The 27,112-nt window shown below is 43.5% G+C and overlaps 2 protein-coding genes and 1 long non-coding RNA gene across 6 annotated transcripts in view; 1 reads left to right on the forward strand and 2 right to left on the reverse strand.

The window, feature by feature from the left end:
• Window positions 1-14,697, reverse strand: LOC106606865 (upstream binding transcription factor). 3 transcript variants are annotated; one of them, XM_014203274.2, is made up of 22 exons: window positions 14,579-14,697; window positions 13,622-13,720; window positions 11,592-11,644; window positions 11,225-11,397; window positions 10,988-11,071; window positions 10,671-10,826; window positions 10,435-10,499; window positions 8,462-8,588; window positions 8,213-8,323; window positions 7,958-8,091; window positions 7,702-7,843; window positions 7,557-7,598; window positions 5,056-5,154; window positions 4,702-4,857; window positions 4,334-4,480; window positions 4,115-4,225; window positions 3,935-4,023; window positions 3,640-3,829; window positions 2,985-3,032; window positions 2,789-2,857; window positions 2,574-2,687; window positions 1-2,460 (listed from the first exon to the last, which is right to left on the reverse strand). In XM_014203274.2, the coding sequence occupies exons 3-22, from the start codon at window positions 11,626-11,628 to the stop codon at window positions 2,344-2,346; spliced, it is 2,211 nt and encodes a 736-aa protein (XP_014058749.1). In that variant the 5' UTR covers window positions 11,629-11,644; window positions 13,622-13,720; window positions 14,579-14,697; the 3' UTR covers window positions 1-2,343. The 3 variants fall into 3 exon arrangements, with proteins under 3 accessions (XP_014058749.1, XP_045576064.1, XP_014058748.1); XM_045720108.1 differs by having other exon boundaries at window positions 11,547-11,644; window positions 14,579-14,671; XM_014203273.2 differs by lacking the exon at window positions 14,579-14,697 and having other exon boundaries at window positions 11,547-11,644; window positions 13,622-13,982.
• On the forward strand, window positions 13,622-15,530 carry LOC123743419 (uncharacterized). Its single transcript, XR_006770189.1, has 2 exons — window positions 13,622-13,756; window positions 15,250-15,530. It is a non-coding gene; the product is annotated as an uncharacterized lncRNA (long non-coding RNA).
• The window catches only part of LOC106606856 (band 3 anion exchange protein), a 12,907-nt gene continuing 1,233 nt past the window's right edge, over window positions 15,439-27,112 (reverse strand). For both annotated transcript variants that reach the window (XM_014203255.2, XM_014203256.2), the window contains exons 2-20: window positions 24,735-24,821; window positions 24,527-24,582; window positions 23,872-23,975; window positions 23,713-23,759; window positions 23,442-23,607; window positions 23,033-23,241; window positions 22,836-22,878; window positions 22,293-22,477; window positions 21,927-22,134; window positions 21,481-21,684; window positions 21,211-21,359; window positions 20,802-20,996; window positions 20,364-20,609; window positions 20,068-20,157; window positions 18,146-18,312; window positions 17,823-18,064; window positions 17,499-17,668; window positions 16,847-17,020; window positions 15,439-16,460 (exon numbers count right to left, since the gene is read on the reverse strand). In XM_014203255.2, the coding sequence (XP_014058730.2) occupies window positions 16,383-16,460; window positions 16,847-17,020; window positions 17,499-17,668; window positions 17,823-18,064; window positions 18,146-18,312; window positions 20,068-20,157; window positions 20,364-20,609; window positions 20,802-20,996; window positions 21,211-21,359; window positions 21,481-21,684; window positions 21,927-22,134; window positions 22,293-22,477; window positions 22,836-22,878; window positions 23,033-23,241; window positions 23,442-23,607; window positions 23,713-23,759; window positions 23,872-23,975; window positions 24,527-24,582; window positions 24,735-24,761 (2,760 nt within the window). In that variant the 5' untranslated portion in view covers window positions 24,762-24,821 and the 3' untranslated portion in view covers window positions 15,439-16,382. The remainder of the gene's footprint in view (window positions 16,461-16,846; window positions 17,021-17,498; window positions 17,669-17,822; window positions 18,065-18,145; window positions 18,313-20,067; window positions 20,158-20,363; window positions 20,610-20,801; window positions 20,997-21,210; window positions 21,360-21,480; window positions 21,685-21,926; window positions 22,135-22,292; window positions 22,478-22,835; window positions 22,879-23,032; window positions 23,242-23,441; window positions 23,608-23,712; window positions 23,760-23,871; window positions 23,976-24,526; window positions 24,583-24,734; window positions 24,822-27,112) is intronic.

Consider the following 27,112-nt stretch of genomic DNA (forward strand, 5'->3'; position numbering starts at 1 on the left):
TACTTTATTAAAGACCAAGTTTATTTGCCAAATGCTTAAATAGCAGGGACATAACACCCTCCGCTATAGAAAACATCAAAAATGTGTCAAATGATCAGCAGTACAAATCTGTAAAGCCGTTCTCATTTAGTCATTTATACAAAGAAACCAACATGGGGAGAGATAATAACTAAAAACGGACAAATACAATCAAAAACATTTCCCCTGCAAGCAATGGACTCACGCCTCAGATGGAGCCACTGACAAGACTTGGCCAAATAAATCAAACTACAAATCAAAGTAATTCCGCACAATACAAAAAAGCAATATTTACAAATACCATACAACAGTATGTTGTATCCCCATTGGCAACACCTTTCCCCAAATCCCTTTTCCCGAATCCAGTATCCCACCCTCCATAACATTTCCCACATTCCCTTCACCAAATCATATATAGCCCACCATGCTGGTGTTATTCAGTCAACAATTATGAGATTTAGAAATGGACTAACTCAGTCCCATTTAAAACTGGGGCCATTGTTAACCCATTGTACTGTCCTGGAAACAAGTTAAACTTATGACATAACCTGTCCAGTGGGTCGTCTAACGCACATGTCCTTGTGCTGGTAACCAACAGGACCACACATGACTCGGCTTCAATCATTTTGAGAAAAGGGCATTAAAAAAAATCTACATCAAGGTGTTTGTGTGGTAATGGGACATACATCCTTCACAGGTTGCAGTCGGGTTCTGTACCCTTCTCCCCTAAGTGCAAACTCGTTCACTGCCCCACAAGGATTTAAAAGCATGCGACTGGTGTAAGAAACATTTTTAGGAACTCCGTCCAGCCCATTCTCTCACCAAGCAAATGTTTTTGAATCCTTGGGGAGTGGAGAAGTACACACATGGAGAAGGGTAGATAATCGAAGCCACAGTCAAACACAGGATGCAGACAGCACACACCAATGCAGTCGCTCTCACACAAACACATGAAGGGGCTGAACAGTTGACTGTTGACCACAGGAAGTATGGGACAGGCTTACATTAAGTGCAAAGCTTTTTTGGGATACTTCGACTAAAAGAATATCGGGGTTGGGGTCAATTTTATTTTATTTAAAAGAACTAAATGGATCCATTTCAATCTATCCCTGATTTCAAATGGAACTGACCACAGCCCTCGACATTATTAAAACAAATTCATTAAATCAGCTTTAGATCAAATAGAAGTGTAAAACAGTGGTTCAAGGAAGAAATCAAAACCAATATTAAATTGCACAACATAGTCTGTTTGGAATTAAATCTCATATCTGCAGTCCGGGCAAAAATAACTACTCTGTAAGAGTGGCAAGCAAAAAAAAAAACTCTTAATCGATAAACGATATATTCCTTTGATACCACTAAGAAACATTCATTATTTATTCTGTTCAACAGGCCAGTGGACGAACAAATCTAAACTGAAAAATCAACATGAGAACCAACATAAGTCAAAAAGAATTGTCTTGGACTTGCTCCACAAAGACCCTTGAAATTGTCCCCCAAAATAGCTTGGACGCATTTCTATGTAGCATAAATAAATAGACTGTCAGTCACCTTTGAACTTGAACACCTGTCAACACCTGACAGGTAAAAGCCATTTTTCTAAATGCATCCAAATCTAACAAAAACTGTGGATGAATACATCTCCTCTAAATTTCCAGCAACAACAAGAGACATTCATAATGGCTTAATTTTTCCTGAAGATACCACCTCGTTAAGAACCTAATAATTAAAACATACACATTGAGAGCAGGAAGAAAGTTGAGAGGCGCTGAAGAACAAAAGACTAAAGGAAACATTCTCAAGAGTGCAATTATTTGGTCCCCTGCACCCCCCACCCCAAAATAATCCCCCAGACAAATAGGTTCTTTGGCTCTAGGAGGCCTGTTCACAACTCCCCGCTCCCCCCTTTGTAACCGTGGCCTCTAGCATCTGACAGACACTGACAAAGCAGGATGGGGCCAAAATCAACAGTCACCAAAAAAAAGCTAATAGAAACCTATTAGCCACAGAATATAGAAAGGAAGCCAACTGTCCCCACCTAAACCCAGCGTTGTGTGGGCTGGACAGGGGAGCAGGTCAAGGCAGGGTTGGAGGAATAACAGATGAAGGGCATGATGTGGTGGTGGTAGGGTCTTCACCCTCCTTGTACAGAACACCAATGAAGAAACACAGAAAAGAGAAAGCAAGTGAGAAATGGACATGGTGGGGCAGGGGCTCCCTCTGGTGGTGGGTTGTGAAGAGAGCAGGGCCGGCACAGTGGCAGCGCTCCCTGAACTCTTGGCTCAGCGCTGCTCAGTCTCTCTTGGGTCACAACAGACCAGTGTTTCAGTCTGAATCAGAGTCCGACGTCTCCACTGAGCTCGAATCACTGCTGCTACTTCCCTCTGACTTGTTCTCTTTATCCTCCGCCTCATCATCGTCGTCATCATCATCTTCCTCATTCTGCAAGAGGCGGTGTCGCAAAACAAGAACATTAGCCTCATGTCATGTCAGTCAAGGGCACCATTATAATTTCCAACAGCAATGATGAATTTCACACAAGTCTGAAAACTAACGTCGTCATCATCATCATCTTCCTCCTCACTGTCCTCTGCACTGGACGAATCGTTATCTGATGAGGCAGCCTCCTTCTCTTCCTCCTCGTCATCATCATCCTCGTCCTCTGTGTCCTGGGGGGAAGATTGATTGTCAGAGATGAATGATGTTTGACTTAAGAGCAGAGTAGTAAAAGTAGAGTGGTAATGATAAACTGAACAGAGCTGGGACTTACCGACTTCTTGGTTACCTTGGCCTTAACTTTGGCTGCAGTGCCTCCTGGTTTCACTGGGGTTTTTCTTTTCTGAGGAAGACAATAGGAGATTAAGATTAACACTCAGTTTGTTTACATGTTAATTTGCCAGCAACTACAGGGAGAGTTTGTGATAACTCTCACTCTAACACATAATAGAATAGCACAGACAACTTACTTGTGAGTTGTACTCCTTGTACACATTTCTTTCTTGTGAGGACAAGCTCTGTGAAAGCAGGGACATTTTAATTTGTCAGGTCATTACAGGCACAGAATTGATAGGATGTTAAATGCACTTAGTCTGTTATATCTGGTGTATTTCTCCTGTCTTGTCCGGTGTCCTGTGTGAATTTAAGAGTGCTCTCCCTAATTCTCTCTTTCTTTCTTTCTTTCTCTCTCTCTCGGAGGACCTGAGCCCTAGGACCATGCCTCAGGACTACCTGGCATGATGACTCCTTGCTGTCCCCAGTCCACCTGGCCGTGCTGACCTGTTGCACCCTCGACAACCACTGTGATTACTATTATTTGACCATGCTGGTCATTTATGAATATTTGAACATCTTGGCCATGTTCTGTTATAATCTCTACCCGGCACAGCCAGAAGAGGACTGGCCACCCCTCATAGCCTGGTTCCTCCCTAGGTTTCTTCATAGGTTCTGGCCTTTTTAGGGAGTTTTTCCCAGCCACCGTGCTTCTACACCTGCATTGCTTGCTGTTTGGGGTTTTAGGCTGGGTTTCTGTACAGCACTTTGATATATCAGCTGATGTAAGAAGGGCTATATAAATACATTTGATTTTGACTTAGTGTCTGCAACAAATCAAAGACGGCGTACCGCCAGCCACCGCTCCAGCTCTACTTTGTACAGCTTCTGTTTCTCCTCAGCGATCTTTTTGTAGCGGTCCTTCTCCTTCTGGGGCTGCCTCTGCCAGCGGCCCCCGATCTCCCCCATGCGCTCCTTCATAGGGAGGTGGTTCAGCTCTCCGTTGGACAACATCTCCTGAGAGAACTTCTGGTAGCCATTCCTGAAAGGTACGTTTACATATCCTACATCAATATAGTTATAGGTGAACACAGTGAAGTAAGTTTATCAAAAACACAGACAGAAGCATTCCATCAGAAATACTCACGATGGGGGTTTCTTGGGTTCACCATCAAATTTCATCTTCTTCCCTGAGGCAATGATGGTTGCAGGAGAGCGCATCTCACTCAGTTCCCTCTGTCAGCAAAAAGAATGCCAGTAAGTCTCAAAGGGAACTTAAATCTCTGGGGCTCACCTCTGCCTTTCAGACACATTGGATTCCATTTACCTCGTATCGTTTCTGGTCCTCAGCTGCCTTCTTGATCCACATGATCTTCTCCTTCTTCTCCATGGTGTTCCAAGTGGCTTCCATGGCTTTCTGGGCTTTTGGCCGGTCGTTCTGTAAAGCACAGGAGGAATGAAGTAGATAGTCAGGACAGGGGGAGAAGGAGGAGTTGACATGCTTTAAAAGGCAGTCCTGATCCAAGGCCATAGTTGTGTCACCCACCTTGAACCTGGCCAGGTAGTCTCCTATGACGCTCTGCTGCCAGATGTCCTGTGCAGTCTTGGGGGTGTCTGGCAGCCGGCTGCGCTCCTCGTGTCCCTTCTTCACAGACTCTGCCTTCAGGACCGTCTCAAGGCGCTTGTACTTCTCCTACAGGGGGAAGACAACGTCAGTTAGTTAGCTAACAATCACAGGTAGAGGCTGAAACCAGAAATCCCCTTTCATCGACACAAGCCGATGCCATTTAATTGATGCGGTCATGCATTGTACTGCATTTATTCTATACCATAGATATTTATATACTGCATCTTACTGCTCAGAACCCTCCCTCAGCTGCACTATGGTAGTGTTTATTAAACTGGGGTGTGTACCTTTTTCTTATCTGAGAGCTCGTTCCACATGCGTGCCAGCAGCCTGGTGAGCTCACTGTCAGACAGGTCTGGTCGCTCTTGCTGCAGCTTGGGACGTTTCTCTTCAGAGAAGATGAACATGGCCGAGATGGGCCTTTTGGGCTTCTCTGGGCTAGGCTGCAATTTAAGCGATGGGAGCTTTTTTCAATTCAATACAACTTTATTGATCCCCTCTGAAATAATGCATACTACAGTCAATATCTATTTTGTCTGAGATTGTAATTTTATCAGTCATCTCCATTTCATACTTCCTTATGATTGTTATTGTGTACTATGCGGAGCTGATGAGTGATACTGACGCATTGTGGGACTTACCTTTGCTCTGCTCTTCTTTTTGCTGCCCCCGCTGCCCTTCTTAAAGCCAATCATCTTCTGCTCCCCCAGCACACGCTGCTGCTCCTCCTCTGATATACTCTGCAGACAGACAGACACTGAGTAAATAACATACATACTGCCTCTGCTCTCATTCACTAGATACAGTTGAAATCGGATGTTTACATACACCTTAGCCAAATACATTTAAACTCAGTTTTTCACAATTCCTGACATTTAATCCTAGTAAAAATTCCCTGTCTAAGGTCAGTTAGGATCAACACTTTATTTTAAGAATGTGAAATGTCAGAGTAATAGTAGAGAGAATTATTTCTTTCATCTTTTATTTCTTTCATCACATTCCCAGTGGGTCAGAAGTTCACATACACTCAATTAGTATTTGGTAGCATCGCCTTTAACTTGTTTAACTTGGGTCAAATGTTTTGGATAGCTTTCCATAAGCTTCCCACAATAAGTTGGGTGAATTTTGGCCCATTCCTCCTGACAGAACTGGTGTAACTGAGTCAGGTTTGTAGGCCTCCTTGCTCGCACACGCTTTTTCAGTTCTACCCACACATTTTCTATAGGATGGAGGTCAGAGCTTTGTGACTTTGTTGTCCTTAAGCCATTTTGCCACAACTTTGGAAGTATGCTTGGTGTCATTGTCGATTTGGAAGACCCATTTGCAACCAAGCTTTAAGTTCCTGACTGCTGTCTTGAGATGTTGCTTCAATATATCCACATAGTTGTCCATCCTCATGATTCCATCTATTTTGTGAAGTGCACTAGTCCCTCCTGCAGCAAAGCACCCCCACAACATCATGTTGCCACCCCTGTGCTTCACGGTTGGGATGGTGTTCTTCGGCTTGCAAGCCTCCCCCTTTTTCCTCCAAAAATAACAATGGTCATTATGGCCAAACAGTTCTATTTTTGTTTCATCAGACCAGAGGACATTTCTCCAAAAAGTACGATCTTTGTCCCCATGTGCAGTTGCAAACCATAGTCTGGCTTTTTTATAGCGGTTTTGGAGCAGTGGCTTCTTCCTTGCTGAGCGGCCTTTCAGGTTATGTCGATATAGGACTCGTTTTACTGTGGATATAGATACATTTGTACCGGTTTCCTCCAGCATCTTCACAAGGTCCTTTGCTGTTCTGGGATTGATTTGCACTTTTCGCACCAAAGTACGTTCATCTCTAGGAGACAGAACGCGTCTCCTTCCTGAGCGGTTTGATGGCTGCGTGGTCCCATGGTGTTAATACTTGCGTGCTATTGTTTGTACAGATGAATGTGGTACCTTCAGGCGTTTGGAAATTGCTCCCAAGGACGAACCAGACTTGTGGAGGTCTACACATTTTTTTCTGAGGTCTTGGCTGAGGTCTTGTCTTCTTTTGAATTTCCCATGTCAAGCAAAGAGGCACTGAGTTTGAAGGTAGGCCTTGAAATACAGCCACAGGTACACCTCCAATTGACTCAAATGATGTCAATTAGCCTATCAGAAGCTTCTAAAGCCATGACATAATTTTCTGGAATTTTCCAAGCTGTTTAAAGGCACAGTCAACTTAGTATATGTACATTTCTGAACCACTGGAATTGTGATAGTGAATTTAAGTGAAATAATTTGTCTGTAAACAATTGTTGGAAAAATTACTTGTGTCATGCACAAAGTAGATGTTCTAACCGACTTGCCAAAACTATAGTTTGTTAACAAAACATTTGTGGAGTGGTTGAAATACAAGTTTTAATGACTCCAACCTAATACCCTGACTACACCGCAAGCGTCGCGTGCACGAGCATTGCAAAATAAATTTAGAAATCTGTTATTCAATTATTGCACCCACACTGCTCGCGAGCGTCTGCGTTGCCAAGGGCTAAAATAGAAGTCCTTTCTATTTCTGACGCAGATCACGCTGCAAGTCCTGCATCTCCCATCTCCTCGTTGGTTTAAAGAAGCAGGTCCCCACGTGCCTTCTCCTCATTAGTTATACCCACGTGGGTGATTGAAAGACGAACTGTGTTGCCGGTCGTCATGGTAATACTATGAAAGTTTAGATGCCAATCACCATATAAGTTCAAAGATGAAAAAGCCTAGAAGGAGGAGAGATGACTAGAAACGATTCGGTTGACCGTTTTATGTGTGGATTAAATGTCGGAGTAGAGGACCTTGTGCATTTCTGGTAAAGTAACAGCTCAATGTTTATATCCCAGGACAAATTAGCTAGCAACAGCAAGCTAGCTAAATAGGACAAATTAGCTAGCAAGTGCAAGCTAGCTAAATTGCCATATGTTTAATGCTTTTCGACCTGTCCCCATATTAATGTAATTGGTTCAGACTTTGTTTTGATATTTTAACCTGCGTGTCGTGATCACGTTTGGTGTGGGGGGGCCAAAATAAATTTATGCACGATGGCACACGCGCGCAGCCGGTTTGGGTTCCGTGTAAGTATATAAACTTCCGACTTCAACTGTATATAGACCCACACATACATGTAGAAAAACAAACTTACACAAAGAAACCGGTTCATCTCGACTTCGTATTCTTTCTTTCTCTGAAAAACAGAATTGTGAAAACTTGAGCACTTAAGACTTCTGACAGTATGTCCAAAAAGTCAACGTTGGAGTGAACAGTCCACCTGCTAGTGAAGTACAGACCTGCTCGCAGCGTTTCTGGTAGCCGTCCTTCTCGTTCTGTTTCAGCAGCTTCCACTGCTGGCTGCACATGACCATGCGCTCTGTACTGGGCACGTCCTTCATACTGGACATCAACTCAGCACAGAACATGGAGTAACCATTCCTAAAACACACACAGAATACACAACACGGTCACAAACCTCGTCACCATGTCCAGTTAACAGGGTGATCACCCAGTGGTGAGATTAAAAGTGTGCTGGTGGGGATTAGTACTCACGGGGGTGGTTTGTCTGGCCTGCCATCAGATTTGTCCTTCAGATGTCTCTCAGCCTTGGTGAGGGTGGACTTGACGATGTCCTCGTTGCTCATGTTGAGCTCTGGGTGAGTCTCAATGAAGCCCTTCATCACCTCCTGTGGAAAACAAACAGGGGTCACAGGTTAAAAATCAATTAACCCTCTTGGAAATACCCAAGTCAGGCAGTAATTTGGCCATCTTCAGAGTCTTGTGCCTCATATTTGAGGATGCTCTCACCTCATATGCTTTGTGCATCTCCAGGGACTTGGCAATCCACTTGAGTCTCTTTTTGTCTGACAGCTGTGTCCACTGCTTCCCAAGACTGTCTTTAATGTCTTTGGTGGTCGCCTAGTAACAGATATTTTAGATTCAAGAACATATATGTTGCTTCAGATGGAGATAATGCTAACATGCTGAAGTTGAACTGAGTGTGAACATTTGTGTTTTTGTAGGTGCTAACAAACGGTCCTGAAAAGCGTAACTCACGTCTGCGTGTGTTTTGAGGAAGGCCTTCTTCTCGTGACTGTACCATAGCTGCTGAGGCGTCCTGGGTTTCTCTGGCACATTAGAACCTTTCTTTGCCATGCTCTCCACCAGGTCGGGATGGTCCTCCCTATAATCACACAGAAACCCAATGACTACTGTGAGAGAGAGAGACAGCTGCATGTGAGCTCTCATTTTTCAACATGTTTTTTTACAAAAGGATAGACTTGGAGTTAGATAAAACTTAGATTTTTCGGCAGGGACATATGCAGGATGCTACCCTCCACAGCATGGTCTTCGATCCTAAAACCTAATTTTGACCAGAATTAACCGGAGAGATTACTGCTACCAAGGTTTTCTTTTTCCAAGCTATACGGAGGGTGCTCTAGCAAACAAACAGCAGAGACCTGAGGATACCGTCCAACCTGGAACTGGGTGAGTAGTGTTTGGTCTGATGCTATTTTGAAAGCCAAGAAAAAAACTTTAAAAAAACAAAGTGCATAACAATGATATTTTACTTTTTACTTGTGACTCCAAACACCCAGAAAAGGCTACTCTCCTCAATGTTATCCTCACAAATAATCCTGATCGGTATCAGTCCGGTGTTTTCTGACCTTAATGAACACTGTTTTACAGCCTGCATTTGTAATGGCTGGTCAGTGAAACGACCTGTCCTGATGTGTCATAGACGCTTGCTAAAAAAATATATATATTAAATGAGCAAGTCTTCCTTCATGAACTGGCCTCTAAAATGGTATAGAATCAGCTTTATCCCCTGTCGAAGACGCTTGGACCTTCTTTTTTGATATTTTCAGTGGTATTGTTAAACGTGCACACAAAGAAAATTAAAAAACAGGTTCAGCCCCTGGTTTGACCGTGATCTTGCAGTTACTCCACCTCAAGAATTGCATTAAGCGAAAGGCTCGGCACACGCATACTCAGGCTCTCGTTCAGGCAAATGAGAAATAAGTGCACTCAGGCTATCCGGAAGGCCAAAGTTAGTTACTTTAAGGAGCAGTTCTCTCTCTATGGGTCTAACCCCAAGAAGTTCTGGAAAACAGTTAAAGACATGTAGAATAAACCCTCCTCCTCACAGCTGCCCATGTCCCTTAATGTTGATGATGTGGTTGTTACTGACAAGAAGCACATGGCTGAGCTTCATTAAGTCAGAATTAGAGGTCGACCGATTAATCATAATGGCCGATTTCAAGTTTTTATAACAATCGGTAATCGGTATTTTTGGCCACCGATTTTTTTTGTGGATTTTTTTTTTTTTTACACCTTTATTTAACTAGGCAAGTCAGATTAAGAACACATTCTTATTCAATGATGGCCTAGGAACGGGGGTTAACTGCCTTGTTCAGGGGGGGATTCATTTTTGCAACCTTCCGGTTACTAGTCCAACACTCTAACCACCAGCCTTACATTGCACTCCACGAGGAGCCTGCATGGCAGGCCGACTACCTGTTACGCAAGGGCAGCAAGAAGCCAAGGTAAGTTGCTAGCTAGCATTAAACTTATCTTATAAAAAACTACCAATCTAACATAATCACTAGTTAACTACACACGGTTGATGATATTATTAGTTTATCTAACGTGTCCTGCGTTGCATATAATCGATGTGGTGCCTGTTAATTTCTCATTGAATCACAGCCTACTTCGACAAACGGGTGTTGATTTAACAAGCGCATTTGCAAAAAAAGCACTGTCGTTGCACCAATGTACCTAACCATAAACATCAATGCCTTTCTTTAAAACCAATACACAAGTATATATTTTTAAACCTGCATTAACCTAATTTTGCCTTTTGGTAGGCTGTCATTGTAAATAAGAATTTGTTCTTGACTGACTTGCCTAGTTAAATAAAGGTTAAATAAAAATAAACATACTCATCAAGCAAATTAAAACACAATGGAGAAATCCCCCTTCAAATATATATTTACTCCAGTTGCAGATAACCTAAATTTGAACCTTACCTGAACTTTGACATGCTGTGCCCAAACGTTTCTTTGTCTTTCTGGAAGTCTTCTAGATATTTTTTCTGTTGTCAAAAAACAAGTCAGTCGACCATGAGCAACGTCAGCAAATTACTCAGTTCAAATAAATTGTATCTACCAGGGAGGCCATATTTACCCCCCATCCCAAACGTCACTATATCCCTCCCTTTAATTGCATCTCTTCCTTTCCTTCCCACTCTCTCCCTGCTTCTGACCTTCTTTTTGTCGGGCAGCCCTCTGTACTTCATGGAGAGGATCTTGGTGAGGTCTAGGTTGCTCATCTCAGGGTGCAGCTTGGCATACTTAGCCCTCTTCTCAATGAAGAAGCGGAAATATGGCGTCAGGGGCTTTTTAGGGAAATCTGGATGCTTCTGTTCAGTGAAAAATAAAACAAAAGAACAATACCAAATATGAGTAAAATTACACACAAAAAGACAGTCAAATCAGTCATCTGATGACAATTTGCTAAGAAAATAATGTGTCACCTGTGAAAGTATTAGACACTATCATAAAAAGTGGATATGCAGCTCACCTTCAGCTTCTTGCCCTTATACGGGTTCTTGATGAAGTCTTGGGCATCGAAAATCAGCTCTGTTAATGTGCGAAATTTACGGATCTGAATCAAAGACACAGAACAACAACATAAAACGCATTGCAGAGGAAAGAAGCAGTATGTACATATTGAACTGACAAGAGTTGGAAATACACTTTTATTCTCAAATACACAATACCCCAGTCCACAGTATAGCATAATAGACACATGGCGTACCACTTTGGAGACCTCGTTCCACTTCTGTTTGCACATCTCTCCTGTGAATGAGTTGAAGGCCACCTTCTCCCAGTCCAGATGGGATTCCGATGTCTTGTACTTGGCCAGGTCCTTCTGGGGAAGATTGACTTTCATGGCCTCTAGCAGATTCAGAAGGTCGTCCTGCGTCCACACTATAGCCACACAAGGACACACACATCAGCTTACCTGTCCTGTAACCATTATCCTGGCTGAAGTGAAAATAAATCATGAATCTCTCCATTTTGCACAATATTCTGAAGGGGATGGAAGGAAGAAGTTCCATGTTGTGACTATATCTCACCTTGATTGACTACTATGATCTCACGTTGATTGACTATGATCTCACCTTGGTCTTTAGTGGACGCATCCATTTCTCCATTCATCTGTACTTTCTTTAACCTGCACATAAACAAAACAGATCCTAATAAAACACTATCCCTTTCTTTTAATGGATGTCAATAATATACAAGGTGCAGTGAGTCATTATTAATCTTACCAACAATTTACTCTCACTACTGTGCCAGCAACAAAAAAAAAATCTACACAGGATACATAATAGCCAAGTTACCTATGCATCCACCTAATGCATGCAAATGTGAGAAAGTAACAGAAAACTACTTTGGCCAATGCTATGCCTTGTGATATTAGGAAATATGTGTGAAAAAATAATGCTTGGAGGTTAAACACATTTGAAATGGCATAGGTTAGAGGTTAATAAAAATGTAAATCATTCTACTAGTATATTGACTTGCATATTACATTAAGTGTGTAAAATGTGATACTGAAAACAAGATTTATTGGACAGAGATAATCCGACTGCTTTTAATCATTCCAAACAAGCTATTAGGTAAGAAATTCCAGCCTTTTAAAATCCTGGAAATTAAAATCGACCTCGACATGATGGTTATTAATGTTTATTACACCGCCCCTAAACGTTTACGCTACACGGTGAGACAGGCTATAGCTTGTGACGGTTTCACATCTCAAATAACACCGCAGAAGGCTACGACTGGTAATGTTCTCTGTATGTCGATTTGGAAAATAGGCTATCTTATTCTACATTAAAGTAGCAACTCATTTTGCTTTCTGTCGATCGGTAATGGAGGATTTTCTCGGAGTGGTGGTGGGGAGGTTCCACAGAAGGAGGAAGCGAACGTTTAGAGGCAGCTGTAGGCAACCAGCTGACTATGGACGGGAGATCTGCTTTCGGTCTCCAACGAAGGGGAATGGTGGCCAGGGAACATTACTACCAAATGAACCACTCGACAAAACCACACTAGCAACATTGAGCTGAAATTGAAACCTGCCTCTGCCTTGAATCTCTATCGGCCGACTCTTGTGAGGGGCCAAAGAGGGATACATATTACGCTTTATAATAAATTACATTGTTGGGAATAGTCATCAGAGACCCGTTTCTATGCTTTAATCGTTTTAGTATCGCAGCAGGCAACCATAATCAAACCGAAAAAGACTCGAAAAAGCAGGACATTCTTGCGCGAGGCGTAACCGATTTGGGATATGTGATGGCGACTCTGCAGTCAGCACCCCGCCTGTTGTTTACCCGTTCTTGGTGATATGGTACGCACGAGCTTGTGTTGGACTGCCAGGGCGTTTAAGGGGGGATACAATTATCGCTGGTCTAATGATGCGTTTAAAACAGTGGTTGGACATAGTTAGCTAGTGTCCCAATAAATCAATGCAGTTTAGGGGAAATTTAAAAGTAATATCCTGGTATGACAAGATGGTTCGGGGGGTAGACAAACCCCAACCGAGCCAACGACCGCGCTAGCTAGCTACAACCGCACTACGCTGGTTCAATGCAATGGTTAGCTAGCTGCTAACTCGCTAGCTATATTATGTTAGCAACCATCAGATTTACATTAATTTACAGCAATATGTTAGGCAACACGGTGGCCACCTGCAAAATTAATTAAATGACAATAATCTAAATATTTTAAGGTTTAAAAAGGTATAGTAGCTAGTTAGCCAGCTACTGTAAATGTAAAATATGAAAACCACCACCAGACCAGTCAACTTTTATGGTAGCTAGCTAAAGCTTGGCTAACTTCAGGGGATTCACCATGGATAATGATTTACGTTTTTATTTTGTATATACATTTAGGGTGCAATCAATATAGCAGGGAACGTTAACTAGATAAATGCATTTGTAATTGGTCGTTCAAAATATTACCTATTGGCCTAACGTTACTAGTTTTGCATTAACCCATAGGAAAAAATCCAGTTCCAAACGACTGCGACCCGAACACTGACCTCGTCTCCATGAAAGAGAATCATGTTTAGAAAATCATTCATCTCAGACAGACAAATTCACTGTTGTGTTTCTTGAAAAACAACGATTTAAATGAACAAACTCACCGTGAAACGGTTCTATCCACCCCGACTTTTCTTTCAGCTGTTGTTGAACACGGGGTAAACCAGGTTTTGTAGCCGTGTGGCGAGGATGGGTCATGAAGACTGAGGCACACGAATGAAGAAAAAGGGAAATAAATGGTAACAATCTTCGCTAATCTTCAGAATTGAAATGAGGATACGTAATTACAATCTATCATCATTCACAAGGTTTCAATCCGCGGCTACATTGTATCAAGTTGACACCACACAGAATGAAATATTTGTACATCCGAGATTGCAAATGGTTCACTGGCGCGAGGATGGTTCCAGAGCCGCCATGCTACAGGCAAAGCGAGAGTCAGTTAGGATACCGACCGTGACAAGCTCATATGGCGCACTACATGCTTAGCAAGAAATGGGGTTTAAAGTAAGCCTGGGTGTGCAACTAACCTGCCCGCACCAGGATCATAGGCAACTATAACAGTACCAAAGACTGGTTTTCGCAGGTTGGCAATGATGGTTGTCAAGCGAGATAGAGGGCGAGCCCACACGGTGAGATATTAAACTGAGATCCATGATGGCTAACCAGAGAGGCGGCTGGTTCTGTCAACAACCGCATGGAGGTCTCGGCGCGGAAATAATCAATTCTTAGCAGAAAATAAGATACATTGGTGAATTAAATTCCAAATAGACGGTGATCCATAATCAATGCAAATGTTATACATTTATACCATATGTATACCCTATAGTTCGCATTTCTTACCCGTGGTAAAGGAGAGGAAATTCGGGTATGGCGACCTCGGAATGGTCTACCCTACAGTAGTCAGTGTTTTGCTAACACAACGCATTCAAGATGAGGTGTTCTTTTAAAATTACTCAAGGGAGAAAATAAACCATATTGAGCGTAAATTGTTTGTGGAAATAATTTTGATTATATATTTTTTGAGCAGTCGAATTGACGGAGGTGGCTGTGAGCCTTACCTGTCTCAGCGTGAGTAGAGCTCGTTGTGGAACAAGGGTTGGGTTGAATGTTAGCCAGCACTGCGCCGCCAGTCCAGGGCACAGGCGCTCCAGTCCCCGCAGAGATGGGAACTTCCCCCCGCCTCCATCTCACTTGCTTTCTCCTTCCACTCAACGCGTAGCTCTCTCGATCCGACCATTTCTCTTAGCAAAGACATCCGCATTTTCGATCTCTCCCCCGCTGCCGAACGCATCACCCACAGCCATACTATTTTTCTACATTTAGCTCTCCGACCCGCCGTTGCCAACCGAGGACAATGAGCGAGTGCAAATCTTTTAGACTACCGATACTTTAGTAAAAGTTATTTGTCCCAGACAGCTGCCTATATCTAAGTGGAACTTTAGTCAGCTGTTGTTACATCAAAGTAATTCCACAAATTATAGCATAATAACTATAACATTTAATAACAATCTGCAGTGTTAAAGCCTACTGAACATTTTGAGAGAAAAAAGTGTCATAAACATATTCATGCCAGCGCTAACTCTGTTGACAGATTGCGAAAACGATACTGGAATTGTATTCCATGGATAGGCCTATACTTTTAGTGGTGCTCCTATTTGCAAAGTCTAGTAGCCTATTTGACGGTTTCATTTTCTCACTCATGTAATTTCTTCCAACTCCACCTTGTCAGTTTGTGGGCGTAATCCAGCCATCCAATCCAGACAGCCAGATCCATTGGAAACAAATGACTTTCCAATGAGCGCACAGCCTCGTTAAACCGTGTTGGAGTGGCGCCCTTCTCAGTGCTCCTGTGGACCAGCACTGTCAGCCCTCCTACCATTGATGAATAAAGTGATGGAATGTCTCAAATAAAAAAATGAAAGGGTTTAAAATGTTTTTAATTGGTTGGGTGAAAATCAAAACAGCAGTTGTACAGTGATTCAAACACACATCCACATACAATAAACCAAATATACAGCTGTCCTTTTACACCTGTCCCTGATCAATGAAAAAATAGTGCAATGGGCCTATAGTCAGATCTTATTGCTGTGATTCATTTGTCATATTTACACATTTCTCTCCCACATAATCATTATATTGTTACAATTCATTCAGTGATTAATCAATCATTTTCCTATATGTATCCCTCTCACCTTAGCCATCCCGAAAGCATTACATCCTGAAGTAAATATGTATTTAGGTATAAGAACTGAATGAGTGACACCACTGGACACCCAACAATAGAACTAAGATGATTTTAACTCCATACTCACACTTTAGCTTGCAACTAAACAAAACAGCAAGAACAAAAGGTCATCTACAAAATACTTTCATTCAATAAGCACACAATGAATCACAATGAAGCATAAAACCAAACTAACAAGGGAGAGTAATGTAACTAGGGTATAAAATAGGCTACAGAACCAAGGCTAAAATAACAGTCCCATAGAAAGCATTTTCGTGTGACTTATAATATTGCATTTATCTATTTATCTGCCTAATAGTGATGGGATTATATTTTTGGCATTATTTGGGTATTTGAGAGATAAATGTTAATTGTCATATTAATAGTGTAGAATATTAGGCTATCTGTCATTAAAAAGGTTTGAATGCTTACCCGAGACCTTCATTTTAGCTTGGCACACAAACATACCCAATTGCAATGAGGTTTCAGGACAGTTGGCTAAAAATACATTTTCCTAAAGAATATTTTTTGATGGCACATACTAATAAATGTGTTAGACACCGGTCCCTATTAAAGCATTGTTTGAGTTCACTGGATCCTCGCAGCGAGTTGAGAAGTGAAAGATCGTGTCCAGGTGTTCATGGCAACGGGGACTCGTTGTACATATCCTCTCCTGGCTCCTCTTCGAACTTCACCTTGCCATCAGAGGCATCCAGCTACAACAGATCACACAGTCTCATTAGAGAAACACACAGTTTAGTTGAGTCACACTGATTTATTAGAGGCAGAATTTATTCTAAACATCCTGAAATGATTTGAAATATAGCATTTCCAATACAAATAATACTGAACCCAATATGTAGAAAATGAATAGCTATACTGACATTCTATTGATCAACAGCTGAATAGGTATTTTGAAAATGTTCTCTGCAGATTCCATCAGGTCCATACTGTTCTCATGTGTATGTGATTTAGCTAAATCTTCTGACCACTCATCGGCATGACAACATAAGGTACTAACCTGGGACCAGGCTCCTACCCAAAACATATGTATGTGTTGTGATTGTAGTTAACCACATTAAAACATGTGTGTGCCACTTACACATTTCATTTCCTTGTCAGTGAAGAGTGTTCCAGTGATGGCCATGCGCAGGGGGATGGTGAGGATGAGGACAAAGGGCAGAGCCAGGGAGAAGGCACTCATCTTCACCATCCAGAGAGCTCCCAAACACACCATCTGGATCAGAGTGAACAAGTGCATCTTCATAGTAGTTACCTGCAGTAAGGAGATGAGAGAAGGAGGGTTAAGACAGGGGCAACACATTGGATATATACTTATGTTTACCAGGGGCATAACTTTCACTGGGGACTGGCACATTCTGAAATAGCATTTTTGTCCCCCCCAGTTTTATCTTTGGAATGTGATACAAAACAAGGCAATGGTGTGCTTTAGGACCATGTGGACGCCTCCGAGTGGTCGGGTAGGCTGTTTGGAGTGTTTATCCGATTGCATTAAAATAAAATACAAAATGATGTCTCCCCCACTTCTAAAACCAAAGTTTCGCCCCTGATATTTACTGTGGTGTAAAACTTGTTAGTGCAAAGGAAATGTATGATTTTTCAGATAATTACGTTGTGATTGCCACAGTGTGTTATTGTGTAGGAATTGTCTGGTATGTTTCATAAATTAAATAATGATATAAAATTATGAAACAGAAAGGAGGACAATTGGGGCGTGGAGAGAGGCAGCATACCCTTTGTGCGTAGGCGTCAGCAGGATAGTATTTCCTGGGTACAATAAGCAGAAGCATTCGGTCCCACATCTGGATCCCACTGAGTGAGGTTATACCCATGTAGAGGAAGATTCCAAACAGAGCCGTCATGGGAATCATCTTCAGGATAGGCTCCAAGAGAATAGACACACCTGGGAATAGCAGGAACAACGAACATTTCTCAGACATTATTAGGAGCTCAACAAAGGACTGTGCTGACCTATTCTTTAGACACCCAGTGTTCTGTCTGTTCGTCGGGATCGACTGCATAAGCTAAATCTCAGTAACCTATATGGTAGCACTTACCGACCATGGCAGCCACAAGCATGCCGCTGATCCTTTGCTCCAGCACCTTCTCGATCTCAGGCTTGGGTCCCTTGCTCATGACAGTGAGGGCGTTGGCATGGGTGACAGAACGCACGGTGGCGGCACTCAGCCAGGGCACCCCAAACAGGGAGGCGATGCCACCCATGGTGACCAGGATGAGCAGGTCCAGATGGAAACCAGAGCCCTTCACCATCTTCCTCTCTGGTTTGCTCACAATCAGCCTAGAAAGGTCAGAGGTCAAACAATGAGAGGAGGCTTGGCGGTTGTGGAGGGACTATGGACATGAAGACGATTTTACTAACGTAGTGATCTGGGACTCGAGGAAGATGAGGATGAAGACCAGCAGGGCTGGCACGCAACACGCCCCCATCATCCAGGCGGGGAAAGGCTTCTTCTCTCCCAGGGGGTTGATGAACCAGCCTCTGGCATCGGGGTTGGACACCATAAGACCCTTGGGCACCACAAGTTTCTGCCAGGGGACACACAAAATACATACAGTGAGGGAAAAAAGTATTTGATCCCCTGCTGATTTTGTACGTTTGCCCACCGACAAAGAAATGATCAGTCTATAATTTGAATGGTAGGTTTATTTGAACAGTGAGAGACAGAATAACAACAAAAAAATCCAGGAAAACGCATGTCAAAAATGTTATAAATTGATTAGCATTTTAATGAGGGAAATAAGTATTTGACCCCCTCTCAATCAGAAAGATTTCTGGCTCCCAGGTGTCTTTTATACAGGTAACGAGCTGAGATTAAGAGCACACTCTTAAAGGGAGTGCTCCTAATCTCAGTTTGTTACCTGTATAAAAGATACCTGTCCACAGAAGCAATCAATCAATCAGATTCCAAACTCTCCACCATGGCCAAGACCAAAGAGCTCTCCAGGGATGTCAGGGACAAGATTGTAGACCTACACAAGGCTGGAATAGGCTACAAAACCATCGCCAAGCAGCTTGGTGAGAAGGTGACAACAGTTGGTGCAATTATTCGCAAATGGAAGAAACACAAAAGAACTGTCAATCTCCCTCGGCCTGGGGCTCCATGCAAGATCTTACCTCGTGGAGTTGCAATGATCATGAGAACGGTGAGGAATCAGTCCAGAACTACACAGGAAGATATTGTCAATGATCTCAAGGCAGCTGGGATCATAGTCACCAAGAAAACAATTGGTAACACACTACATCGTGAAGGACTGAAATCCTGCAGCGCCCGCAAGGTCCCCCTGCTCAAGAAAGCACATATACATGCCCGTCTGAAGTTTGCCAATGAACATCTGAATGATTCAGAGGACAACTGGGTGAAAGTGTTGTGGCCAGATGAGACCAAAATGGAGCTCTTTGGCATCAACTCAACTCGCCGTGTTTGGAGGAAGAGGAATGCTGCCTATGACCCTAAGAACACCATCTCCACCGTCAAACATGGAGGTGGAAACATTATGCTTTGGGAGTGTTTTTCTGCTAAGGGGACAGGACAACTTCACCGCATCAAAGGGACGATGGACAGGGCCATGTACCATCAAATCTTGGGTGAGAACCTCCTTCCCTCAGCCAAGGCATTGAAAATGGGTCATGGATGGGTATTCCAGCATGACAATGACCCAAAACACACGGCCAAGGCAACAAAGGAGTGGCTCAAGAAGAAGCACATTAAGGTCCTGGAGTGGCCTAGCCAGTCTCCAGACCTTAATCCCATAGAAAATCTGTGGAGGGAGCTGAAGGTTCGAGTTGCCAAACTTCAGCCTCAAAATCTTAATGACTTGGAGAAGATCTGCAGAGAGGAGTGGGACAAAATCCCTCCTGAGCTGTGTGCAAACCTGGTGGCCAACTACAAGAAACGACTGACCTCTGTGATTGCCAACAAGGGTTTTGCCACCAAGTACTAAGTCATGTTTTGCAGAGGGGTCAAATACTTATTTCCCTCATTAAAATGCAAATCATTTTATAACATTTTTGACATGCGTTTTTCTGGATTTTTTTGTTGTTATTCTGTCTCTCACTGTTCAAATAAACCTACCATTAAAATTATAGAATGATCATTTCTTTGTCAGTGGGCAAACGTACAAAATCAGCAGGGGATCAAATATTTTTTTCCCTCACTGTATGCTGCATTTAATCTATTACTAGATATCCCTTTTTACATGAAACAGTTTAAGGATAGAGTAATATGTTATACACCGAGATCACCTTTTAGTCAAGGCAACACAAACCTATACATCACTAACCTGAGTGTAGGCATCCTCAATGGTGATATCCACAGCGATCATGAAGAAAATGGCGATGGGAACACCAAAATCTCCAATCATCCGACGAATCTGGTGATAGGGAAAACATATGAAGTGAAGGCTATCACACACAGAACACAGAGGGGGCTCTCCAGCCCTAAAAGACCCTATCCTGATTCATCTCTCTTCAATACTGTCCAGCAGTAAAATACTGTGTAAGCACCAGGTTGTTAAAAGTTCGCTTTGCTCACAGACATACAGTAGTCATCACTGTTGAAAACAGCTGTAGCTCTTACCGGTCCAGGGAGGAAGTGGCCATTTTTGAACTGACGGAGGAAGTATGCGATGAAGAAACACCCGAACATAAGACACATGGAAAGCAGGGCGGTGTTGGGGTAGGCCCTCTCATGTATGACCTCGAGCACTGTAATGTTGCCATCATCAAGATGCTTTACTTCCTCCTTGACCACCGGGTGGAAAGGGTTGTCCAGGGTGTCGTTCAAGTGCTCATAGTTCAGAACCAGAGGGTGAGCTTTGAAGATCTGAATAACAAGAGAAGAAAAGTAGGTATGTAGATGAATTAGCAGCAGAGGACAGGAGGGGTGTGAAGGAAAGGAGAAAAACAGGTTTTATTTTTGTATTTACAGTTGAGGTATAAAAAAGTGCTTAGGATGATGGATGGATGTAAATGTTGGGATGGATGTGAGGAGATGAGGTGGAGTGATGTGTGGTACCTTGCCGAGCTTGCTGAAGGTCTCGTAGATGAAGATGAGGGAGATGAGGATGGAGAAGATCTCCTGCGTGAAGCGGGAGATGAATTTGACCAGGAAGCTGCCCTCCACGGCCACGATAACCACCACGATGATCACCAGCCACAGGCCTACCCAGATACGGCCCACAATGTACTCAATCTCCTGGGACTTGCAGAACTAGACAATGGGATTTATAAAAATAAGTTGTTTGTGTTAATGATGTACTTGCATTGTAACTTTGAAATTCATAGTTATCATAATAGCCAATGCAAATCATGTCTAATATGATTGACATCCTGAGGACATGAAGCAGTGATGGCTCAGCATACTGTCATCGGGGGTCAGAGCTAGGGCTCACTGAGCTGTTATGTGAAAGTTCTATGATACATACCGCAAAGAAGGCCTCCTCAAACACCAGCAGTGGTCCAGAGAAGCCGATGACCAGTGTAGGCTGGGCTGCGATGAAGGCAAAGATGATGCCTTGGACGCAGGTGGAGATCATCAGCTCAGACACGCCCATCATGTGCTCCGTCTTATCGGCTGGAGGCAGAGGTCAGGGGGATGTTGTTATGCAGGCCTACCCACAAATCCTATATAGAGTCAGTCAGTGCTCCTGTCCTCTATGATACTAGGTGGGTCCCTCCTTCAGACATGAACTCACCCAGCAGGCCTCCGAAGGTGATGGCAGGGGACAGGGCAGCGAAGTAGATGAAGATGACAGCAGCCAGGACCTGGGGGTTGAGGGCGTCTGTGAAGTCACTGATGTAATGGCGGTACCGCCGCTTCATGTCCTTTATCATCCCGCCGAAGGGAATGCCTGTCCGGGCCAGCGGGTCTTCTCTTGGCTCCTCATCGGCCTCATCAGCTGGATACAAAAACAAAACAAATAATGACTCAAAATGAGCACAGACAGAGCAAGTGTTTTGGATGTGTTTAGACTAGAATCTCCAGAATCTCTGCATTTTCTAAACATCAATTTTATTTGGAAAAACATATTAGAAGGAAATGTAGGCCAAACGTAAACAATCCCTAATTTGGAAATTGAATTAACAAGTTATATGTAGATTTAGATTAGTTGTAACTACAGGGTTAGTCTGTGTGACTGACCTTTGGCCCCGCCAGCAAATATGATTCGGGTGTCAGAGGGGCGGAGTCTGTCCTTCAGCATCTTCTTCTGGAAGTCAATGATTGGCTGGAGCATGCCCTTGTCCTGGATCTCAGTGGGTGGGATGACGATGCTGCAGTCCATGAAATCAGCGATGGCATTGGTCAATTCCTTGTTAGTCTGGGCTAGGTAAGCCTCCAGACTAAATACCTGTAGGACCAGAGACGTGGGGAAAGCATGGTTAGCTATTGTAAAACACTGAAAAGATTTATCTAGATACTATGAAGCATCTCCTCATTCTTCCCCTCCCCCCTTGCGCTCCTTGGCCTTAATAAGTCCCATCCCTCTTTCCACTCCTATTTTCTCACCCAGTCAGCCATAAGGGCAGCCATGGCACGGCCACTCTCATGGTAATCCACTCCTCCCTGGCTGGGGCCCACCAGCACAAAGACGAAGCGCACCGGCACAGGGGCCTCCAGGGCCCCCTCTATCACCACAGAGTCCCCCAGCCTGACGAAGGCCACGACAGGCTTCTCCAGGGAGTCCATCACCCCTGGAACAAACACACACATATAGAGCTTAGATTACAGTCTCCATATTCTTTAGAATAAATGGTTGAATAGGCAAATCAGGCAGAGTATCCAGTTGGGCCGAGTGGCGCAGCGGTCTAAGGCACTGCATCTCAGTACTAGAGGCGTCACTACAGACACTCTGGTTCGATTCTAGGCGGTATCACAACCGGCCGTGATTGGGAGTCCCATAGGGCGGCGCACAATTGGCCCAGCGTTGTCCGGGTTTGGCCAGTGTAGGCCGCCATTGTAAATAAGAATTTGTTCTTAACTGACTTGCCTAGTAAAATAAATGTAAAAAGTTGGTGGTGAGTTGTATTTCACTTTTCACACACGATTTACCTGAGAGGACAATGGAGGCTTCCACGCTATCAGTTGTATCTCTCTGAAAAGCAAAGGGAGGAAGGTCAGTTAGTGAGATATTGGGAGAGAAAGATAGATTTATCAAAGAAAGAGGAAGAGAGGTTAAATGAAGTCATGAAGTGCTAGAATGATATTTAGATTTAGCGGTGGGATATAGATCCTAAGCCTAGTGTTACCTGCTTGGTGACAGAGAATGTCTGCATCTCGATGTCTCCTCCCAGGGGTCGAGCTCCAGCTCCCTCAGACTGACTGCGTCTCTGCAGTAGAGCCCTCAGCAGGCCATCTCTATCAGTGGCACGGATCTCACCCTTGCTCCGCAATTCATCCACCACCTTCTCAGCCACAGCAGACAGACTGCTGGCCTGCAGGTCCAGAATGATCGCACCTGAACACACACAGACAGAGTTTTGGGATAGGTCAAACATGGCCTGTTGCTGCCTGTCATCTATTGTTGGAAATACGGTTTCATATGGTGGCTCTGAGAAAAGATTCATTTGCTAATAACATCATGAAATTATCCAGATTATGTCAAGAAATTATTATAGATTGAGTGATAAACACAGTGAATTTGTTCCAGATAGCCACCTGTGCTCATGATCTTGCGAAGCTGGATCAGACTCTTGAAGGTGAGGTAGGAGACGTGGGAGGGGCCCCACTTGCCCGTTGCTGGGTTCAAATTCTCCTCATAGCCCACCCAGCGGCCAGTCTCCTGCCAGCTGTTGCCCATGAGCTCATTCAGCTCCACATAGGCCTGAGACACACACACACAACATCATGCTCAGGTTCAAAATGGCAACTTCCTTGTCAATATACTAGGTATCCGTTTATTTGATGCTATACCCCAAATGGGGCTTACCTGAGCATCCCCTCTGGTGTTGGCGTTGGTGTTCAGGTTCAGATAGGCTGAAATACAGAGAGGTAGTGTTCAGTCCTAGCACTCCATAGGAGGTGTACTTGTGTAGGAGAGACATACAGAGGGGAGTAGAGAATGTGTTGATGGGCGTTTAGTGCTCACCCTCTGGGTCGGTGTGAATGACGATGCTCTGGATGGCCTGGTCGCTGTCCTCTTCCTGCCTGCTCTGCTCCAGGTCATAGTTGCCACTGTGGCCCGGTGGGGTCCTGGGGAGGGAGGGGGAGGGGGGAGAACCAGGTTAGTGAGGGGGGGTACGGGACGCAGGTGTTCTGCTCCTCAACACCTGTCCATGTCTCACCAGATCTTACAGACAACAGGCCAGGTTGTGCTCCTTTCTTTCATGAAGTACCTGCAGCTCCTGGTGTTTGGCGTTCTGGCCAAAAGGGGCAGCAAAAGCCTGTATGATGTCTGTATATTAGCCTCAGAACCATTCGCTGGCTGTGTTACCAGAGATTGGTGACTTCAGTGAGAGACTTGGGCAAGCTCTGCATTATCAGTCCTGCCTTCTCAGATAAGGATGTCATGCTGGTTTAGACCAGTGGGGGGTGGTGTTGTATAATCATTTACAGTAGCCCTACTGATCACTCTCACTGACAATCTAGACAACCACTTGATGTAGCTGCATTCACAATATCTTGTTTTAGACTCTTTCACCCATTCATTTAATTCCTTCAAATATTGTTCAGGTTGGACTTCTTGTATAAGGAAATGCTAATTAGACTTAAAAAATGAACTTTTAAGAGGGGAGAGCACTCACGGTCTGATCGGAGATGGGAAAGCAGAGTCACTCTCCTCCTCATAGGACATGACATCCTGGATGGAATCAGAGAGAGAAAGATGGGGGGGGGGGAGATAATGGTCAAAGTAAAAGATGTAAATAAAATGCTACAAATACTTTGAATTGACAATTCATATTTGCCCATCCCATTTACTGCATTACTGCAATAAAAATGTGTTTCATCCACCTCTCCAAAAGACAGATCGTTCTCCATTGGAGTGTGTCAGTGCTTGCTTCGTCTGTCCTTAAACTTTCAGCAACGTTTGTGCATACCCTGTAATGTGAATGCACATTGACATAAATTAATAAACACAAACACACTAGAATTAGACACATGAAATACAGACATGCATTTGATCTTTATTTTACCATTGAAATGAACAATGTCTTACAAGAGAGACCTGGCCAAAAAAGCAAAACACTACAGTTTAAAAAAAGCAACAACATGGTTTAGGGAAGTGTCGTGCAACTATGGGTCAAAACACTGACAGCCCCTCACTTCATTTTATATCATAGTGTTTACCCTTGCTTTAAACAAATTTAAATGTAGGAGCTCTTGTAATTTCCAGGACTACTTGAAGCTTGTTCCAAATGGAAGGGGCAGAGAACCCTCCCCGGATTTTGTGTTAAATGCTCTACAACAAACCTTTCTTAGTGTCCAACAAGCTTTCTCTACCCTTAACCTTGTTCTGAACACCTCCAAAACAAAGGTCATGTGGTTTGGTAAGAAGAATGCCCCTCTCCCCACAGGTGTGATTACTACCTCCGAGGGTTTAGAGCTTGAGGTAGTCACCTCATACAAGTACTTGGGAGTATGGCTAGACGGTACACTGTCCTTCTCTCACACATATCAAATCTGCAGGTTAAAGTTAAGTCTAGACTTGGTTTCCTCTATCGTAATCGCTCCTCTAACCCTGATTCAGATGACCATCCTACCCATACTAGATTACAGAGACATAATTTATAGATCGGCAGGTAAGGGTGCTCTCGAGCGGCTAGATGTTCTTTACCATTCGGCCATCAGATTTGCCACCAATGCTCCTTATAGGACACATCACTGCACTGCACGCACTGCACATACTCCTCTGTAAACTAGTCATCTCTATATCCCCGTCGCAAGACCCACTGGTTGATGCTTATTTATAAAACCCTCTGAGGCCTCACTCCCCCCTATCTGAGATATCTACAGCAGCCCTCATCCTCCACATACAACACCCGTTCTGCCAGTCACATTCTGTTAAAGGTCCCCAAAGCACACACATCCCTGGGTCGCTCCTCTTTTCAGTTCGCTGCAGCTAGTGACTGGAACGAGCTGCAACAAACACTCAAACTGGACAGTTTTATCTCAATCTCTTTATTCAAAGACTCAATCATGGACACTCTTACTGACAGTTGTGGCTGCTTTGTGTGATGTATTGTTGTCTCTACCTTCTTGACCTTTGTGCTGTTGACTTTTCCCAATAATGTTTCTACCATGTTTTTGTGCTGCTACCATGTTGTGTTGCTACCATGTTATTTTCATGTTATGTGCTACCATGCTGTGTTGTCATGTTTTGCTGCCTTGTTATGTTGTTGTCTTAGGTCTCTCTTTATGTAGTGTTGTGTCTCTGTTGTTGTGATGTGTGTTTTGTCCTATATTTATATTGTATTTTTTTTTATTTTCTTATCCCAGGCCCTCGTCCCCGCAGGAGGCCTTTTGCTTTTTGGTAGGCCGTCATTGTAAATAAGAATTTGTTTTTAACTGACTTGCCTAGTTAAATAAAAAAATATTTAAAAAACAATGAACCTTTTCCCTCTAGCTCTGTACGGGCCTTAGGCACAGTCAACAATGCACATGTGAGCGCAGGCAATAGTTGTCACTTTTCTGCTGGACAACGTAGGTACACAGGTGAAAAGGGAGCTGTCTCAGTATGGCCTTATAAATATAAACGTATCAATGGCTTAGTCTCCGAAGAGCTAAGGGGATTCCCTCTAATGTCACAATCAATGGTTAAACAGTGACATCGATTAAGACCTTGCTCTAGTCTAGACCTCTCAGCTCTATCGTGACCATTTTGTGGGAGGGATGGGGCTTATGGCCCTGGGCCTGAAGAATAATTCTGGGAATACCTGAGACTCAACTGCCCCTGCATCAGTTCTATAACTGGGGTAATCTGGGGTAAACTCCAACTGTGGTAATCTGGAGTAAACTCTAATTGGGGTAATCTGGGGTAACGTCTAATTGGGGTAATCTGGGGTAAACTCTGACTGGGGTAATCTGGGGTAAACTCTAACTGGGATAATCTGGGGTAAACTTTATCTGGGGTAATCTGGTGCCAACTCTAAATGGACTGTTTTTGTCATGTTTTCATGGGCTACTCAAACACACAGTGAACCCAAATTGGTCACAATGTGTCACAGGCCCAACCAACAGGGCATATGAACCTCTACACAAGTAAGCCTTATAAACACACTTCTGACACATTTTGAGGCCCATTTAATCAAGATACCACCAGCTCATGTCACAGCCCCTATGAGCCGTGCTCCTAACCATGAGTCAGCTGTTGAGACAGTGTGGCCCTTGCA

Source organism: Salmo salar, chromosome ssa06, assembly GCF_905237065.1.
Source record: "Salmo salar chromosome ssa06, Ssal_v3.1, whole genome shotgun sequence".
Lineage (NCBI taxonomy): Eukaryota > Metazoa > Chordata > Actinopteri > Salmoniformes > Salmonidae > Salmo > Salmo salar.